A 19,520-nucleotide genomic window follows, 5' to 3' on the forward strand; every position below is an offset into this window, starting at 1 on the left:
AAAACTTGAACCCCTATATTACTTTATCTCATCTCTTTTAAATCATCTGAAATGATTAAAAACATTTCTTCTTCCCAAAATTGGTTACTTGGGTAGGTAAAATAATTTACCAATCCTCATTTTGCCTCTCAAAACAATAATGAACATTATTGCAATATTATTTAAAAGAAATGATTTAAATAATATATTTTCCCCTCAACGGATTTTAACTGATCATGTTAGGTCTTAGCCCTAGTCTGGCCCTAAAGTGGGCCCAACTAATTTTTTTTTCATTCTCAAACAACTAAACTTCTCAATATGCTTTGTTTTACTGACTAGATGTGTCTAGGATCCGAGAAACTGAATCCAAAATCTTTAAATTTGATATTTATGTAACCCTAGATTTTGCCCAAAACACCTAAAGAGCTCCCGGAACAGGCCTAAAAAATTGACCAAATCACTTGACCAAGACTTGCAAGCTGACACGCTGATAGACTGCAATATTGAGAATCTGGGGCATCTGACAGATCATCAAAATGACATCTGAGGCCAATGATATTAACCTGCAAAGTTACCTACAAAGGCCTGTTTGAAATTGAAACTGTTGAGTCAATTTGAGTAGCCTCTGAAACTTGATTTGAAAAAATATCAAATTACCACTTCAGGAGCCACCAATTGGCACACTAGTAGATGAATATACCATGAATAGGTGTGCAAGAGGGTTTGACCTAATTAGGCCACATGTTAAAATTATTAACCCTCAAAGTTGGCTTCTCTGATTGAGTGAACTGCTGACACTAGGAAAGCCTGAAAAATGTTCATTTGGAATGGGCTTCAAAAAGTGGACAGACGAAGAGCCAAGGGGCTAAAAAATTGGAATCTGGTAGATAATTTTATAGAAAATCATGGGGTACAACTGATTTAAAGTGAAGGTCATCTGGGCATGAAATATGAATTTTCAAAATGGCCCTCAAACTGTTGTTTGATAATGTTCAGTTGCAAAAATGAACATTTTGCAAATGGAATCAACTTGGGAAACTTGTCAAATAGATTCATGGGGCTAAGACACTTGGCATAGGGATTCAAAAAATATGAAGGAATCATGGATAACTCCCTATTTATCTTGATGATCAACTAGTAAAAAGATACAAAACCTCAAACAGGGCTACTCAGAAAAATGCAAACTAGTGGAAAATGAAGACCTAACCTCAGGACCTCCAAAGGAGACTTCACAAATGCATCATAACTAATCTAGGAAGGTTGAAAATGACATATGGAATCACTATAAGGTTTATAACCATCCCCCAAAGGGATTTCTCTTGACAATTCACCGATGCAAAAAGACGAGCTCACAAAAACAACTACTCAAGCTTGCTCAACAAGGCGATTTTGAATGCAATCTACAAAATTTTGAGCTTGGGTCTTCAAAATTCCCAACACGTACCAAAGTTACACCATACAACATCTATTAAAGCTTTTAGAAAATAAAAGCATGTTAAAAATATTTTTAAAAATTTCATTATGCAATAAATTAAAGTGTAATTAGAAAAATGCAAGTAATGCTAATGAAATATGTAACTAATTAACAAATTGATAAAATGCAAGAATTCATGGAAGTAAAACAAAATGTGTGATTGTATGATATGTCGGATTCACCAAAAATGACATGTAGGAAAAGTGATCCTAGAAAGGAGATTGTTGGCATTACAATAGAAAGGAGATTGTTGGCATTTCAATAAGGATATTGAGAAGGTTGTTGGAGATTATTGATATAACTGAAGAAGGATGATTATTGTCTTTATAATATTATTTTGTCATTGATGTCAAGAAATTGACTTTCTGATTCAATATGATGTTGCCATATCTTGAGAAGTATGTATTGATGAGAATTAAGATGTCGGTAAGTGACATAGAAAGAATGTGATGAATAAGGGGAGAAACAAGTTATTCACTGGGCAACTATTACCGAGTTAGACAATGATGAGATCATGTTGTTTTGATTGTTTTGATATCCTACATATGTTATTGATTGTAAGGTTAATACTATACTATGTCACCGAGCAAAGAACCTAGTCGGTAAACCCTAAGGAACCTAGTTGGTAAACCCTAAGGTTATCGATATCAGTTAATGAAGGCAGAATGTCTACTGAGTAAAGTTTAGTATTTACTGTGTAACAACCGAGTTATGACAGATCGCATTGGATGGATAAAAGCATTATTTAATGAAGGATGCTGATGAGCTAGATATGAATAGATGATTGGTATTCGCGCATGAAGTTTGTTAAGGATCTACGGCAATGGAAAATCAAGAGGAAGATCTACAGCACAGATTGAACCGCAATAACCTAGCACAAGTTCCTAGGAAGGAATGCAAGTTCCAAGGTGAGGTAAAATGATTTCAGATCAAAGGATACATTGAACCTAGTCAAGATTGATGATCTGATGGCCAAGATTGATCATGGGAAATGTGATCAAGGAGATTAAGCGGTTAGCAAATTGTTTATAAATAAGGAATTGGTGATAAACAATGTATGCGGGCAAGTGTAAGCACAGGGATGCTACATAGTGATTACCGAGCATAGAAGCTTGAAGACCTATTTGAATAACAAAGTAGAGAGCCCAGTAGAGGGACAAGATAAGTCCTATGACAAGATTCTTTTGAGCAAATAAGAATCCGCTTTAGCATTTTAGATGTGAAGTTGCAGATATATTTTTATTACTGTTATTTTGTAAAGTGACAGAAAATCTCTTAACCGAGTGGACTTAACAGTCTTATTTGTAAATCCTCTAGCAAGGTGACATTCTAAATGAGTGTTTGAAATCCTTTGACAAGGTCACTTCTAACAAAGTGAAGATCCTAACAGATCTGAGGGAAATCCCTTAACCGGGTCACATCTAGCAATGTGTTTGTAATCTTTAACAGGATTTGCTTTTAACCGAGCATACTCTAGAAGAGCATATTTCTTAGTGGGTCTGAAATCCCACAGTGGTTTTTCCCTATTTGGGTTTCCACATTAAATCTGGTGTTATATGTGTGTTAGCATGTTTAGCAATTTTTGGTTATATTGCTGAAGTATAAGTTGCCGAGGTTGAATCTGTTGATTTTATGGAATATTAAGTTTGTATGATTCAACCCCCCCTCTCATCTTGTTAGCTATTGGCATTAGAACTTTACAATTGGTATCAAAGCACTGGACTCCAGAAGAAAAGTTTAAAGGTACTTGAGGCAAAGATCCGAAGATGTATAAAAGGGATGCACCAGAGCTGAACAAGTCAAGTTTCTCCACATGGCAGAAAAGGATGAAGCTGCATTTATTAGGAATTGGAGAATATGCAACATATTATTTAGAGAATGATTACATACCACCAAGCACCAACCCGATGACCTTGGAGGAGATAAAGGCAAAGCAAGAACATATTCAAGCTATGATTGAAATAACATCAGCATTAACCGGCTTAGAGTTTAATGATCTAGAAGGTTGTAATGATGCAAAAGCAATGTGGACCAAGCTCATATCTATGTATGGCGGTGATGAAGATGTTCAGAGAGAAAAAGTAGATAGTCTAAGAGGACAACTTGAATCCATGAGAACGAATAAAGGTGAGAACATAACCCAATACAGTACAAGGTTAAAGGAGACTGTCAATCAAATCAAAGGAGTAGGAGGAACTATTGAAGAAAAGGATGTAACAAGTAAGTTGCTTAGAACCCTTCTACTTGCTTATGAAATCTGAGTCTCTGCAATCAATGAACTAAGGTTTGTACCAAATATGCTAGTTTCTTTGGATGATACTATTGGTAAGTTGCATGCATTTGAGTTAAGTAATTTTGATAACAGTGGGTCTTCGGTAAATAAAGTAGAACCTGCATTCAGTTCTTTCATATTGGTGAATTTGATGATTACAATGATAGAATGAGTAAGTATTATGAAGGGAATCATAGTGGAGCAAGTGAAAGATTTCGCAAAAACATGGAAGAGGTACATAAACTATATGAAGAAATCAAAAAGCAAGAAGAGTTTGAAGCATTATTAGCCAGGAGGTTACCGAGAGGAAAAGGTAAGTATAAAGGAAAGCTACCTTTAAAATGTTTTAACTATGATAAAATAGGACATATGGCTTCTAACTGTCCTGACAAAAAACCTAGTGAAAAGAGAGAATACCGAGATAAAAAGCAGAAAGACAACCAATACAGAGGACACCGAGACTTCAGAAGGAGAGACAGAAAGACATGCCTAGTAGCTGATGAGGAATCCAATGATGATAAATCTGATGAAACTGATACAAAGGAAGTTGTTTATGTGGCTATTAAAGATGGATCAGATGAAGATAGGTATGAAGAAAAAGCCCTAATATCTCACATAAATAATAATGATTCTTGGATCATAGACAGTGGATGCTCACATCACATGATAGGCGATAAACACAAATTTGTTAAATTAGAAGATTATGATGGAGGCTATGTAAGATTTGGTAATGATGCACCATGTCCGGTAAAAGTTAAAGGCTCTATCACACTTCTTGACAATGCTAAATGTGACGATGTATACTGGGTTGAAGGTTTGAAATACAATTTGTTGAGTGTAGCGCAACTAAACAATACAGGATACTGAATAGAATTCCAGAAGGGATGTGTCAAAGTTCATGACAAACATGGAAAGTTGGCTGCTACCGGGACACAAACAAAAGGTAATACATTTCATCTTGATTCAACTCGGAACAAATGTCTATATGCAAAAATAGAAGATACCTGGTTATGGCATAAAAGGTTTTGTCATGTAAATTTTGATAATCTGATCAAAATAAGTAAGAAGCACCGAGTAAGAGGTCTACTGAGCCTGGAAAAACCTGAGAATGCTATGTGTCGAGGATGCCAGATGGGTAAGATGACAAGATCAAGCTTTACAAGTAAGTCCTACACTTCTAAAGGAATTTTAGATCTAGTACACACTGATCTTTGTGGTCCCATGAAAGTTCAAAGTTATTATGGTGATAAATATTTCATATTATTTGTGGATGATTACTCAAGGATGATGTTAGTTATGTTTTTAAAAGAAAAATCAAAAGCTTTTCAAATGTTTAAATGGTACAAGGAAAGAGTTAAAAATGAAACAGGAAGATAGCTGAAATGTCTTAGATCTGATAGAGGAGGAGAATTCACTTTTGATGAATTTAACTTATTATGCAATGATCATGGTATAAAAAGGCAAGTGTTTGCACCGAGAACACCTCAGCAAAATGGGATAGCTGAGAGAAGAAATAGATCAATTGTAGATTGTTCCAGAACCCTGATGATAGAAAAGAGGGTACCTCAAACATTTTGGAGAGAAGCAATCAACACTACAGTTTACACCCTGAACCGAGTACAACTGAAGAAAAGAACTATGAAGACACCATATGAAATCTGGTATGACAAGAAACCTAATGTAAGTTATTTTAAAATCTTTGGAAGTAGATGCTATGTACACAAAGATGACAGAAATGGAAAGCTTGATTAGAAAAGTGAAGAAGGAACATTTCTAGGTTATTCTTCTAGAAGTAAAGCATTTAAATGTCTGATCAAATCATCTAAAAAAATAGTAGAAAGTGCAAATGTGAAAATTGATGAATTTGCAAAAAGAAATGATGAAGGAAATTCCAAAGAACCAAAAAATTATGAAGAATTTGTTTATGTTCAACCGAGAAATCCTACCGAGAAAGTTGTTGAAGAAAATGAAGATAATGTCCAGTTACCGAGTGATGAAGAAGATCATAGAGAGCCTACCGAGCCTGTATTAGCCAAATATGTCAGAAGACATCATACATCAAGTCAGATTATAGGGGATAAGGATGATCCGGTGATGACAAGGAACAAACTGAGATAGAACACATGTCTGATATCTAAATTTGAACCAAGAATAGTAAAAGAGGCATTTAATAGTGAAGATTGGGTAAATGCTATGACAGAAGAGATTGATCAAATCAAGAAAAATGAAACATGGACACTGGTCCCAAGACCGAAGGACAAAAATATAATTGGTACAAAGTGGATTTTCAGAAACAAGCTAAATGAAAAAGGTGAGGTCATTCGCAACACAAAGAAAGACTAGTTTGCAAAGGTTATGCTCAAGAAGAAGGAATAGATTATGGTGAGACTTTTGCACTTGTGGCTAGACTTGAGGGAGTAAGAACATTGTTGGCATATGTTGCTTTCAAAAATTTCAAGGTATATCAAATGGATGTTAAATCTGCATTTTTGAATGGTATACTAGAAGAAGAAGTTTATATTGAACAACCTGAAGGATTTGTTGAAGACGGGAATAAAGATCAGGTATGTAAATTGAACAAAGTTTTATATGGTCTGAAACAAGCACCTAGAGCATGGTATGAAAGACTGCACTCTTATTTGATCAAGATTGGATTTATAAGGACAAGTGAAAACAACAATATGTACATGAAGAATGATGGGGACAATGGAATACTGATCTCAGCCATATTTGTTGATGATATTATTTTTTGTGGTAATGACTCCTTATGCAAGAACTTTGGAAATGAAATGTGTAAAGAATTTGAGATGTCATTAATTGGTGAGATAAAGTATTTTATAAGTTTACAAATACTGCAAATGAAAGATGAGATTTTCATTACTCAATCCAAGTACATAGAGGAAATCTTGAAGAAATTTGGAATGGAGGATTCTAAACCTGTAAGTACTCCTATGACTACTAACTATAAACTATCAAAGAATGATGAATCTACATCTATTGATGAGACACTTTACCAATCTATGATTGGAAAGCTGCAATATGTTGTGCATAGTAGACCAGATATAGCACATGCAGTAGGTATTGTTGCAAGATTTTCTGCAAATCCCAAAGAAACCCATATGATAGCAATCAAGAGAATTTTCAGATAGCTAAGAGGCACTGAAGACTATGGCTTAGTATATGAAAAGAGGAATGATTTTGATTTAAAAGTTTATACTGATGTTGATTGGGCAGGAAACATTGATGACAGGAAAAGAACAAGTGGTGGAGCTTTCTTCTTGGGAGATAGACTAGTAAGTTGGCTTAACAAGAAACAAGGATGTATTTCATAGTCAACAACTGAAGCTGAATATGTCGCTGCAGCATTGAATTGTACCAATATTGCATGGATCAAACAACTGTTGGAAGGTATAAATGAGAAGGTTACCGAGCTAGTAACTATATTCTGTGATAATACTAGTGCCATTAACATTTCAAAGAATCCAGTAATGCACTCTAAGACAAAACATATCTCTATAAAGTATCATTATCTCAGAGAAGAAGTTCAAGAGAAGAAAGTTGTGCTGGAATATATCAGTTCAAAGGAGAAAATAGAAGACATCTTCACAAAGCCACTGCCAAGGGACACTTTTGAGTATCTCAGAAGCAAGTTAGAGGTCCTACCCCTATCTTCTATTCACTGACAGAATTCAAAGAAAGCATCAATTCGATGAATCTACAGAATATTATGTGTGGATTGATGCTGATTTACGCACTTTAGGAGGTTTTCTAAAGGTGTGCAGGAAATAGTATTGAAGGAAAGATTGCTTTGATCGAGTTTTAGATGTTACATTTGCATGTGTAACACAGCAAAGCAAGCACTTCACAGCAGAAGAGTTCATGATTTAGTTCTTTTACTTTTTGGCATTGTTGTCAAAGGGGGAGAAGACTAAATGGTAGACTAAATAGTAAAGCCCTAAAATGAAGAAGATAATAGAAGACTACTGACAGGGGGAGAAGATTACTAAAAAGGGAGAAGATTAAAATGCAAGATAACAGCTCAGAAGACTAATGGAAGAGGGAGAAAGCCTAGAAGACTTCAGAAGAAGAAAACAACTCAAGGATAACAGGAGAAGTCTCCACAGCAATCTAAATCAGAATCAATTTGAATACCTTGTTGGTATTACCATTTACAAGTTGGTATTGCCATCAATGCCAAAGGGGGAGATTGTTGGCATTACAATAGAAAGGAGATTGTTGGCATTTCAATAAGGATATTGAGAAGGTTGTTGGAGATTATTGATATAACTGAAGAAGGATGATTACTGTCTTTATAATATTATTTTGTCATTGATGTCAAGAAATTGACTTTCTGATTCAGTATGATGTTGCCATATCTTGAGAAGTATGTATTGATGAGAATTAAGATGTTGGTAAGTGACACAAAAAGAATGTGATGAATAAGGGGAGAAATAAGTTATTCACTGGGCAACTATTACTGAGTTAGAAAATGATGAGATCATGTTGTTTTGATTGTTTTGATATCCTACATATGTTGTTGATTGTAAGGTTAATACTATACTATGTCACTGAGCAAAGAACCTAGTCGGTAAACCCTAAGGAACCTAGTCGGTAAACCCTAAGGTTATAGATATCGGTTAATGAAGGCGAAATGTCTACCGTGTAAAGTTTAGTATTTACCGAGTAACAACCGAGTTATGACAGATCGCATTGGATGGATAAAAGCATTATTTAATGAAGGATGCTGATGAGCTGGAGATGAATAGATGATTGGTATGTCGTGCATGAAGTTTGTTAAGGATCTACGGCAATGGAAAATCAAGAGGAAGATCTACAGCACAAATTGAACCACAATAACCTAGCACAAGTTCCTAGGAAGGAATGCAAGTTCCAAGGCAAGGTAAAACATTTTTAGATCGAAGGATACATTGAACCTAGTCAAGATTGATGATCTGATGGCCAAGATTGATCATGGGAAATGTGATCAAGGAGATTAAGCAGTTGGCAAATTGTTTATAAATAAGGAATTGGTGATAAACAATGTATGCGGGCAAGTGTAAGCACAAGGATGCTACATAGTGATTACCGAGCACAAAATCTTGAAGACCTATTTGAATAACAGAGTAGAGAGCCCAACAGAGGGACAAGAAAAGTCCTATGACAAGATTCTTTTGAGCAAATAAGAATCTGCTTTAGCATTTTAGATGTGAAGTTGCATATATATTTTTATTACTGTTATTTTGTAAAGTGAAAGAAAATCTCTTAACCGAGTGGACTTAACAGTCTTATTTGTAAATCCTCTAGCAAGGTGACATTCTAAATGAGTGTTTGAAATCCTTTGACAAGGTCACTTCTAACAAAGTGAAGATCCTAACAGATCTGAGGGAAATCCCTTAACCGGGTCACATCTAGCAATGTGTTTGTAATCTTTAGCAGGATTTGCTTTTAACCGAGCATACTCTAGAAGAGTATATTTCTTAGTGGGTCTGAAATCCCACAATGGTTTTTCCCTATTTGGGTTTCCACGTTAAATCTGGTGTTATATGTGTGTTAGCATGTTTAGCAATTTTTGGTTAAATTGCTGAAGTATAAGTTACTGAGGTTGAATCTGTTGATTTTATGGAAGATTAAGTTTGTATGATTCACCCCCCCCCCTCTCATCTTGTTAGCTATTGGCATTAGAACTTTACAAAGAGGTGTTATGGAGTTGATTGATGGAATCAAAAGAGATTTATCATTGACATTTTAAATGAAAGATCTTGGAAAAACGTATTATTATTTAGGAATTGAAGTATACAGACAACATGGTAAGACTTTGATTACTCAAAGTATGCAAAGAAACTGATCCAACATTTTGATATGTAGGATTATAAAGTTGTATCTACTTTATTGGAGTAGTATTTAAATTTTTCTATTGATAATTGCACTAAAAAAGTTAATAGGACTTTCATAGATAGATGGTGAGAAGTTTGAACTACCCAACCACTATAAGACCTAAAACTGCACATGATATTACATACTTAGTATACTTAGCTAACTCATGACTAAACTTCTTGATCCTAATTGAGAATAAACAAAAAGAGTCATTCAAAACTTACAAGGTGTAGCGTCCTAAAATTGCGACACTTGCAATTTTGACTGCATTTTGGTCTTCACGATGGCGACGCAACACGCAACCTGAATGGAGACCCCGAAACCTGATTATGACACTGAAAACTGCATTTTTCAAGCACCCTGGCCTGAACCTCCTTGCACCCTACTGTCCCGGGAGGTGGGACCAGAGTGCCCAGCGCCCTGGTCCTTCAGGACCAGGGCCCTGGTCCCCCAGGACCATGGTGCCCAACGCCCTGGTCCCTGGGTCCTATTTTGGGCCCGGTCTCCTTTGGACTTCGGGTCTTTTTGTTTGCAATTTGGAAAATAAACTTTCCTGGTCGGCCTAAGGTCGGGAAAATCAGTCTATCAGCCCTAAATGACAAGTATATAAACTACATTTTCCTCTCCCATTTGGGTAAGAAGGTCATATGATGGAAAAGGCGTGGAAACTATACTCAAGCATTCAAGCATTCAAGCATTCCTTCAAGCAATTGATCATTTCAAGTCTCCATTCAAGGCTAAGTGTTGCATTCAAGACAAGGATTCAACCATTGAAGAGGAGATCACATACTACTACAACATACAACATACAACATCTAAACCTTCGCACATAAGGATACAAACATCCTTAGAACAAGGTATTAGTACTTGTTTTACAGTCATTTACATTTACAGCTCTTGCTCATTTCTTGGTTAATTCCAAAACCGGGGTTTGACCTAAAGGCAAACCCCTAATCCCTAACCCCCCAATCGTCTTCGCTTTTCTGTGTGTAGGTTGCAGGTACGCGGCTGAGATTGAAGATCTGGAATCCTTGTGCAGAGACGAACAGATCCCCCTTCGTTTCGCGGATTTTTCGGAGGACCGTGGCGCCGGGCGCCATCGTCCCGACAACTTTTGCTCAAATTTGCAGAACAGCACCGTATCGACATTTTACTGCTAATTCCAGGTCCGCAGCTTCATCCTATATCCCTATCTCAGTTTATAAAGCGAATCTTTGTCACTTTCTATGCATTCCTAGCTCAATTCTTCTATGCACATTCTTTACAAAAGAGGGTAGCCTTGTTGTCTTAACCCTTGAAACTCATTTAGCATCCAATCTTGCATTGCGTGGGATTGGATCTTGTGGGTTTCAACCCCTCTTTTGAATGTAAAGTCTCTCCCCTAAGTGAAAACCATCAACCCTAGAGTGAATCTCCCTTCTCTCTCCTTGGAGTTGGAAGAGGGGAGAGCAACTAGGGTTCGATCGCGATTTTCCACTTTACATTTTGGTGAACCCGACGTGAACATCCTTTCTGATTTTTCATGCTTAGATCTGAAAAAATTGATTACATTTCCATGTTTGATCTTTTGCAAAATTTTAGAGGTGATTGCATAAAAACCCTAAAATTTCTTTTTAGTAATTAAGCTTGTGAAATGTTTAAATGTTAATGCTTGTTTCAGATCTATCCTTCTATTACAAATCATCAATTCATATCTATGCTTTAATTTTGAAAATTAAGTGGTTAAGTATCAAAACCCTAATTTTTGAAACCTTCTTGATTCAACCTTTGTCTGACAATTTCACTGATCAAAACATCTCTAAATCAGCTGTAACTTTGGATTCCGCAATAAAATCACAATATCTTTCATCCCTGAAAATTTGGAAAAAAGTTGCGAGGACCGTGTGCACTCCGAGCGCCATCGTCCCCGACATTTTTTCCGAAATTTCGGGAGCGAGATCTTACTGTATTTTCCTGCTAAAATCCAGAATTTTGGCTGATTTTATCAATTTTAACACCTTCAAAATTACAGTCAAAGTTGGTCTTGTAATTGCTTGGATTAAGGCTTTTAAACATTCAAAAATCATTGAAACTGAAATTTTGTGTCAAAATTGTGTTCTTACTGTCCTAAATCTGAAAAGTGTGTTTGCATTCATTAAAAATTTCAGTGCTTTATTCAGATTCTTACAATTTGTGACTTTTGAAATTAAGTGCTTAATTACAACAACTTTGATTTCCGCTTTCAAAATTGAATTTTGCGTGAAATTGAGTCAACTTTTAAATTTCAAAATTTGCATTGCTCTTGACATTCCCTCTAAAATCATAAAATTCAGAATTTCAGTTTCCCTCTATTTTTCAAAATTCAAATTTTGCATTTTTCGACAATCTTGATAGGGTTCAATTTTGAGATTGCAACTTTAATTTGGCCTATCTACAGATCGTAAAATCACTCAATTTTTTCAGATTAGCTTTAAAATCATCATACCTTTCATCCCTGCAAATTTCGAAAAAAGTTGCAAGGACCGTGTTGCACTCCGAGCGCCACGGTCCCGGACATTTTTTCCGAAATTTCGGGAGACTGTCGTGATTGCATTTAACAGCTTAAATCCAGAAGATTGGCTGATTTTACTGAAAATTGCTACCTCTAAAATCAAAATTTTCTCTCTCTCTCTAGTACATGAGTTTTACAACAATAAGTCCTACTTACACTATTCCCGTTAGACGAAGCCGTAGAATTAAGTCTTTCCGAGGTTTAATTATCGAGGAGATGGAACCTAATTTGAATAGCCTTTTTAACGAGGACATGGGTAATTCCTCTAATCCTCCTAATGATGAAGAAGCTCTCCATGAGGTTTCTGAAGAACAACTTTCGAAATTGGATAACCAATTTGATGATTTTCGACAATGGATGTCTCATGAGTATCCCGATAGTCAAGCTCTTCCTTTAATTGAGGGTCTAAAACGTATGCTTCAAAGTGATAAGAATGGAATTGATATTTTGCGTGGTATTGCACACATTGTGGATTCAAATGTGATGCCTATGAAGAGTTGTGCCGAAACTTTAGGTTATACACAACCTCCTACACAAGTCAATCATTCTATTCCTTTCATGACTTCTATTGCTAGCATACCTACCTTTACATCAAACATAATGGCTACTTCTACACAAGACATTCCTCCTGTGATCACTAGTCATGGGGGCAATCCTTCTTCTTCAATTAATCCTCTTCCTTCATTTAATCCGACTTCTTCATTCATTCCTTCAATGAGTGTTCCTATTACATCTCCACCAATGAACATGACGCAAGGGGGCAATTCATCCAATCATTCCATTCCTCCTTGTAGTGTTCCTCCTGTCCAATCATCTCCTATTACTAATTATCATAGGGTCCCACCACCTTACTCTTTACCTTCTTTCAATAACATAACACCTCCATCTCAATCTAACACATCTAATATGAACTCTTCGACTGAAGCGACCATTAACAATCTTGCACAAACTGTCTCTTCTTTACAGCAACAAATTGCCTCTATGAACCAATCTAAGTTTAGTGTGCCCACATTTGATGTTGCGAGCCCACTTTCTCTTGACATTGTTCGAGCTATTCCTCCTAAACATGTTGAAATCCCGCATTTGGAACTTTATAATGGTAAGGGTGATCCTCTAACACATGTTAAGACCTTTCAAACAATATGTACTGATTTTGCTTATGACCAAAGGTTGCTTGCAAAATTGTTCACTAGAACATTAAGAGACAAAGCCCTACAATGGTATTGCTCGTTGCCTTCTTATTCTATTACTTCTTTCGAACAACTTGCAAATGCTTTCATTCAACAATTTCAAAACAATATAAGTCCTAAAGTTACTTTGATTGATTTAATGCATTGTAAACAAGGTGTTAAAGAAAAAGTGACTGATTTCATTGGTAGATATAAGCATTTGTATGCTCAAATTTCTTTTCCAGTGCCTGACAATGATATTCAAAGAATCTTTATTTCTAATTTACAAAAAGATATTCGAGACAAACTTCTGTTTTCTGAGTTTACTTCTTTCCAACAGTTGTGTGCAACTCTTCACAATTATCAACTGACTGTGAGTCAAATGGAACAATCACATCCTATGGCTCCGAGTGATAAGGGTGATAGCAGTCAACAACCATTTAAATTTACCTTGTTTATCTGAAGAATAGCCTTTAAGTCAGGTTTTAAAATAAATTAAAAAAACGATAACTTCAGTTTTGCTCATGTTTAACAGCTGAATTGGCCATACAAGCTGGAGCTGCTGGAATTGTTGTTTCCAATCATGGTGCTCGTCAACTTGATTATTCTCCGGCAACTATTACTGTTCTTGAAGAGGTTAGTTATCTATCGTTCCTTCTGTACAAAGGATTTTGTTGTCTAAAGTAATTTTTTGAAGGTTATTAAATGTTATTGTTAGACGAGCATTGAATCTGAGTGGACTATTATTAAACTAGTATATATATCTTAAATTTTAAATTAATCTATATAAAATACGTCGAGAGGCCTCTATTTGACTTTAGTATGTAAAATTGATTAAAAATAGGCACCTCGAGAACGATGTATTTTATATAGATTAAATTAAAATTTAAGATATATATGCTAGTGGCAATTGTGCGACACGACATGGATTACATAAAATAAATCAATATATAAAACGTTCTTTTGAGTTGTTCAAGCTGAAAAATATTTTGTTTATAGGTTGAATTTTTTTTTATATAGTATTAAACATTTAGAAAAATAGTTTTATCTAAGAGCCAATCAAATCTTACTCTATTTATCGAGCATTTTGGTGAGGCTATTATTATTCTAGTTCTCTTGGTGGACGATCTTAGCTACATAGGAAACTTAATGATAATCTTGTTCTAACATTTCACAACACTTTCAAAAAATGATATGTGAAATTCCAACTAATGTAATGATAGTCTAGGGCTCTAGGCCCATATTAAACTTTTCATGGACTAGATAAGAGTTGAACCTAGGATAGATCTCATTTGCTAGTGGTGTACTCTACCAATAAGTTGTAACCAACCCTCTTGATGATTGGTATATTTTTTGTTTGAGTGGCTCATTTTTCAACACCCCCTTGAATGATATTACAGTGCTCAAGGATCCTAACTTGGCTTTACTTGGCTCTAATACAATGTTAAACTTGTAATGGACTAGCTATAATTTGAACCTATGACCCTTCATTTGTCATTTGGGTGTTCTACCACTAAGATACCATCCCTCTTGGTGATTGGTTCATCTTTAGTTTGAGGGCGGTTCATTTTCTAACACTTTAGAAGTCTTTTTAAGTGTGTTAATCCAAGATCACCCATTGCAATGAAACATACTTAAAGACATGTGATTCTCCTCAATAAGTTAGATAATCGGTTACTAACTTGTAGTTGGCTTATTACATATTTGATCTAATTTTTATTTCTATTATAATAACACACTAATATGATATTATATAAAGTTATAGATACGAGATCGTAAGTAGCAAAATATGTAAATATATAATCACAATATTCATTGTACAAAGTAGTGCTAACGATAACATGAACCTTCCAAGTACATGAGATGTTACAACCAAAAATAATATAGTAGACATGTCAAGATAGAAAGAAGATTGAACATCAACATGCAGTCAAGATCATTATCTGCTTCATATGAGTGAGCTACGTGAGTATCTGCATTGTAAAGATCTACTAGGCAAAGAGGGACCACTAAAAAAACTCAATGCTAGTTTCTTGTTGTATTATAATCACGCACAACTTATAATATAAAATTTCATAGAAGGTTTTGTCATGATAAGAATACACACCCTAACTTGTATATTTAAAATCAAAACCACTAAATATTTTAGAATTTAATTTTGAAAATAACATTATCATTTTAAGTAGAGATACATTACTTGTTAAATGTATAGCCAACTTCTTTGAAGTTATTTATATAATTACAATATAAATAATTTATAATATAATGTATAATAAATTATTTTTTCTTGTTAGATTGAACTTTCATTTATTATAATTTCTCATTACCATTGTAAAAAATGATCTAAGAATCGAGACAAGGTATCATGGAGATGGTTTTCTCCATTTGGACTCTTTAATTTGCAATCACTAGGCTATTGTTAAATTGCTAGAAGAGAAGAACTTTTTGTTTTGGTAATCTTTAATATATTAAAGATTATCATAATATTTAGCGTTCTATATAAATGGGCTAGTAATATTGACTATTATGCAATTGAAAGTATACAAATGAGCTTGTAGTCTTTCATGAACCATTCAGAATTATATTATTAATGACTTGAGGGGATCTTAATTGGAAAAGGATTAGGGCTGATATTGAACTACTTATCATTGTTTTCCTCATCGTCCCATTATGGATATGATAGATGTAGAAGCTAACAAACACACAAAATGACATGATGGAGCATGCCATGGAGATTTGCACAAGTGGGGCCTATAGAACAATACTCCAGTTCTATAAAGAAAATAGTAGTAAACTATTATATTCCATCTTGAAATAGAGAAATCTTTTCGTCATAGAGGATGAATCGGTTATATATTATTTTTCAGCAACAACATCTTTTTTGGTTTATAGAGATAGAGTTGGAATTGAGTATGGAACACTAGTGGATTTCATAGCCTTTCAAATTTTAAATGTCCTTTTTTACTTCAGGATCTGTTTCAAGTAAGCTTATCTTGAGTAAACCTTTTAGTTTATCAAGTATTTTTATAATTTCTTTATATATATATAGTAAATAATAATGATGAATATTACAAAAAATAAATAATATTATTGTATTTTTTCTTCTGTATAATAGTTGTTGTAATGGTGGAGAATTTGTAGCCTTAAAAAAGAAGCCACGGGTTCAAATCTTATAAGAATAGGATGCGTGCCCTCTATTAGAAGTACAATAAATTGCCTCTTTCATGTATGTTGAAAGTAGAGGTAGTCTCATAAACTAAAAACCATATGTAAACTAAAAAATAGATTATCCAATATCATAAACTATACAAAAATTCTATTTTCAATGATTGAAAACATTGAATATTATAAAAAATAAAGTGTTACTGGATACATTTTCATTATTTTATCAATTTAATGGTATCTCCATACTTTCCACAACATTAAAATACACTAACACACATACTTATTATAAGCAGGTTGTCCATACTGTACGAGGAAGAGTCCCTGTACTAGTTGATGGTGGCATTCGTCGTGGTACAGATGTGCTCAAAGCATTGGCTCTAGGAGCACAAGCAGTTCTGGTGTGTAAACTCATCTATCTTGCACATTTGACATATTTTTCTAATTATTGTTTGTTCGAGGCATTTATATATATAATTTTTTGATGTACAATTGAAAAATGGTAAGAATTCGCTCACTAGTTTAAGACCCGTGCTTTCATGTTAGATAATTAGAACGATTTTGTGGATGAAAAATTCTCCATCAAAAAATTGATTGACTTCACATGACTTCATTATTATTTTTTACATACAATTATGAGTCTTAATTTCTTTTCAAATTAACATTCAATTACATTGCAGGTGGGAAGGCCAATAATATATGGTCTTGCAGTGGATGGGCAAAGTGGTGTTAAGAAAGTGTTAGATATGCTTAATGACGAGCTTGAATTGGCCATGTCTCTCACTGGTTGTCCTTCTCTCAAAGATATCTCTAGATCTCATGTCCAAACACATTATTAAATGATGAGTTTATTGCTATGATATTTTAAACACAAAGATGAGAGTTGAACATATATTTTAGTTTCTCTTTATTAGTACAACATGAATTTTAAGACTCGTTCATAAAAGAGACAATCAAGCTATTGAAATATTTAAGTAGCTTTGTTAATCATTTTCACTTCAACAATATAACTTTGGTTTTCTTTTTATGCTACTAATATATTCAAGAAGTTTTGTCAATTATCGACCTATCTTGAAAACCAGTCTAATAAGCTTTCAAAGCTTTTACAAATATTTAAATATTTTAAAATGTCAATGGACCCTTGATCTGCTAGTGAAGTTGAAAGATTCTTAATGAGCCCATTCCTCGGTTTTTGGCTCTTAGTTGAAGAGGTTCGGCTTAAAGTTTGTGCTCTTGTATTGGAAAACAAAAATGAATTTGTGGACAAACTTCCATCAGAAGTTAAAACAAAATACTACCATGCCAACTAGCTATAATAGCAATACGTCCATTTCTAGGATTTTATCCAAGTGGAAACAATAGCATTATTTTTATCTTGAGGTTTTTATCTTAAGATTTTTTTATCATGTTTCTTAATTTAAACATGAATTTACCCTTCTTAAGAAAACAATGTTGATATGTCATCTATGAGTGTGTTTGTGATGGCCCCTATTAAATTAATTTTCAATTTTAACTGGCTATGTTTATGATACATAGTGTTGAAATATTATTCATATTTTCTTAAAATAAATTTGAAAAATCTTTGGTGGATAAAGTTTAGAAGTTAAAAATGTCTTTTTATTGACTTCATATTTAAATATTGTTCAAGGTGCAGGTAGTGTGGTTTTAAATGAATGCAACATTTTTTGATTTGAGTAATAGACTTTTTAATTTTCATTTCTTACAATAATGTAGTTTTGGTGTGTTCATTAGTGATTAGACATTATGGATTATGAAATAGCACATTTTAAAATTATAGCAAGTTGACATAAATTTTTATATATTTAAATATGATCTTGTAGTAAGAATATAACAATAAACATAGGTTAAATTGAAAAAGATTTAATTTTTATATTTTCAAATTAAATATCCATCGACTATGAATAAATTTGTAGAGGGATCGCGAGCCATCTTATCACCCCATTTTTCAAATGAGATAACACATTGGATTTGATACTTTAAGTAAGTATGATTTCAAATTTATGTTTTTTACATCAAATAACTAATGATATGATGATTCCTCCTCCACACCAAATATTCTATTGATAGAATCTTGCAGTCTATTTCCCACTAGACAAGGCTTTCTATTCTTATTTCTTTAACAAATATATCATTAGTCATGGTCTCAAGTCATGAATTAGTTTGTTTCTTGTATTGTTTAGTGTTATAGAATGGTTCAAAACTTATGTTTATTTTGTGTCATTAAAGTTATATAAACCTATAATAGATTTTATTTTCCCAATTTTGAATGGTTGTCTAGTCAATATATTTGTATGAATTATTATTAACTAATATAATAAAGATCCAAATGTTATGAGTGTTATTCATTTGAGTCCACATTCAATTTATTACTAAAGTTTGCACATCAATGTGATGATTTAATATTTTTAAAACTAATTATTATTTAAAAAACAAAGAATATTTATTGATTTTTCTAAAATTTTAATATAATAGAAATTTGTTTTACATAGTGCTTTACAATTTTCTATGTACAACTAGGTATTTTGAACCATTTAGAGGCTTGGAGAAGTTTACATTGGCACGATTCATTTGATAATCCCATCTTGTCTTCCATCCAATAATGCATGGGGTTTAAGGTTGCATGAGGAGTAAATTCTAATGTGAGGGATCCTTGGCTATATTTTTCATGGTTGAGGATTCTCATTGTTCCTTTGGTGAGGGATCCTTGGCTATATTTTTCTTTTATGCCTATCAGGTGTTTGGCGATGTCTCTATTTGTGCCTTGGTGTTGTAGTCAATGGAGTTTGTTGGTGGGAGGTCAAAAGGGGATTCGTTTGGGTGTCTTAAGAGGTGGTTGTTGCTGTTAAGGCCTCTACTTTAATGTCAGTCAGGGGTGATTCTATTTGTGGAGAGCATTTTGGGCTTCCTTGTGCTCTCCTCTTTGAGGATACTAGTGACTTTTCCTAGACTAGTTCTTGGTTGGTTGTCTTGGCTTCTTCTCTCAACTATGCTTCTTTGAATATTTTCTATCTAGGTTTTGTTCTTATGGCTTTTGTCTTT

General features: G+C 34.0%; 1 protein-coding gene across 1 annotated transcript in view; it reads left to right on the top strand.

Moving 5' to 3' along the window:
• The window catches only part of LOC131074947 (peroxisomal (S)-2-hydroxyacid oxidase GLO4-like), a 43,378-nt gene extending 26,079 nt beyond the window's left edge, over positions 1-17,299 (top strand). Inside the window, exons 2-4 of the mRNA XM_059213870.1 lie at positions 13,834-13,934; positions 16,757-16,861; positions 17,141-17,299. Coding sequence (XP_059069853.1) covers positions 13,834-13,934; positions 16,757-16,861; positions 17,141-17,299 — 365 coding nt within the window. The remainder of the gene's footprint in view (positions 1-13,833; positions 13,935-16,756; positions 16,862-17,140) is intronic.
• Positions 17,300-19,520: the final 2,221 nt, after the last annotated feature.

Source organism: Cryptomeria japonica, chromosome 2 (genome assembly GCF_030272615.1).
Source record: "Cryptomeria japonica chromosome 2, Sugi_1.0, whole genome shotgun sequence".
Taxonomy (NCBI): domain Eukaryota; kingdom Viridiplantae; phylum Streptophyta; class Pinopsida; order Cupressales; family Cupressaceae; genus Cryptomeria; species Cryptomeria japonica.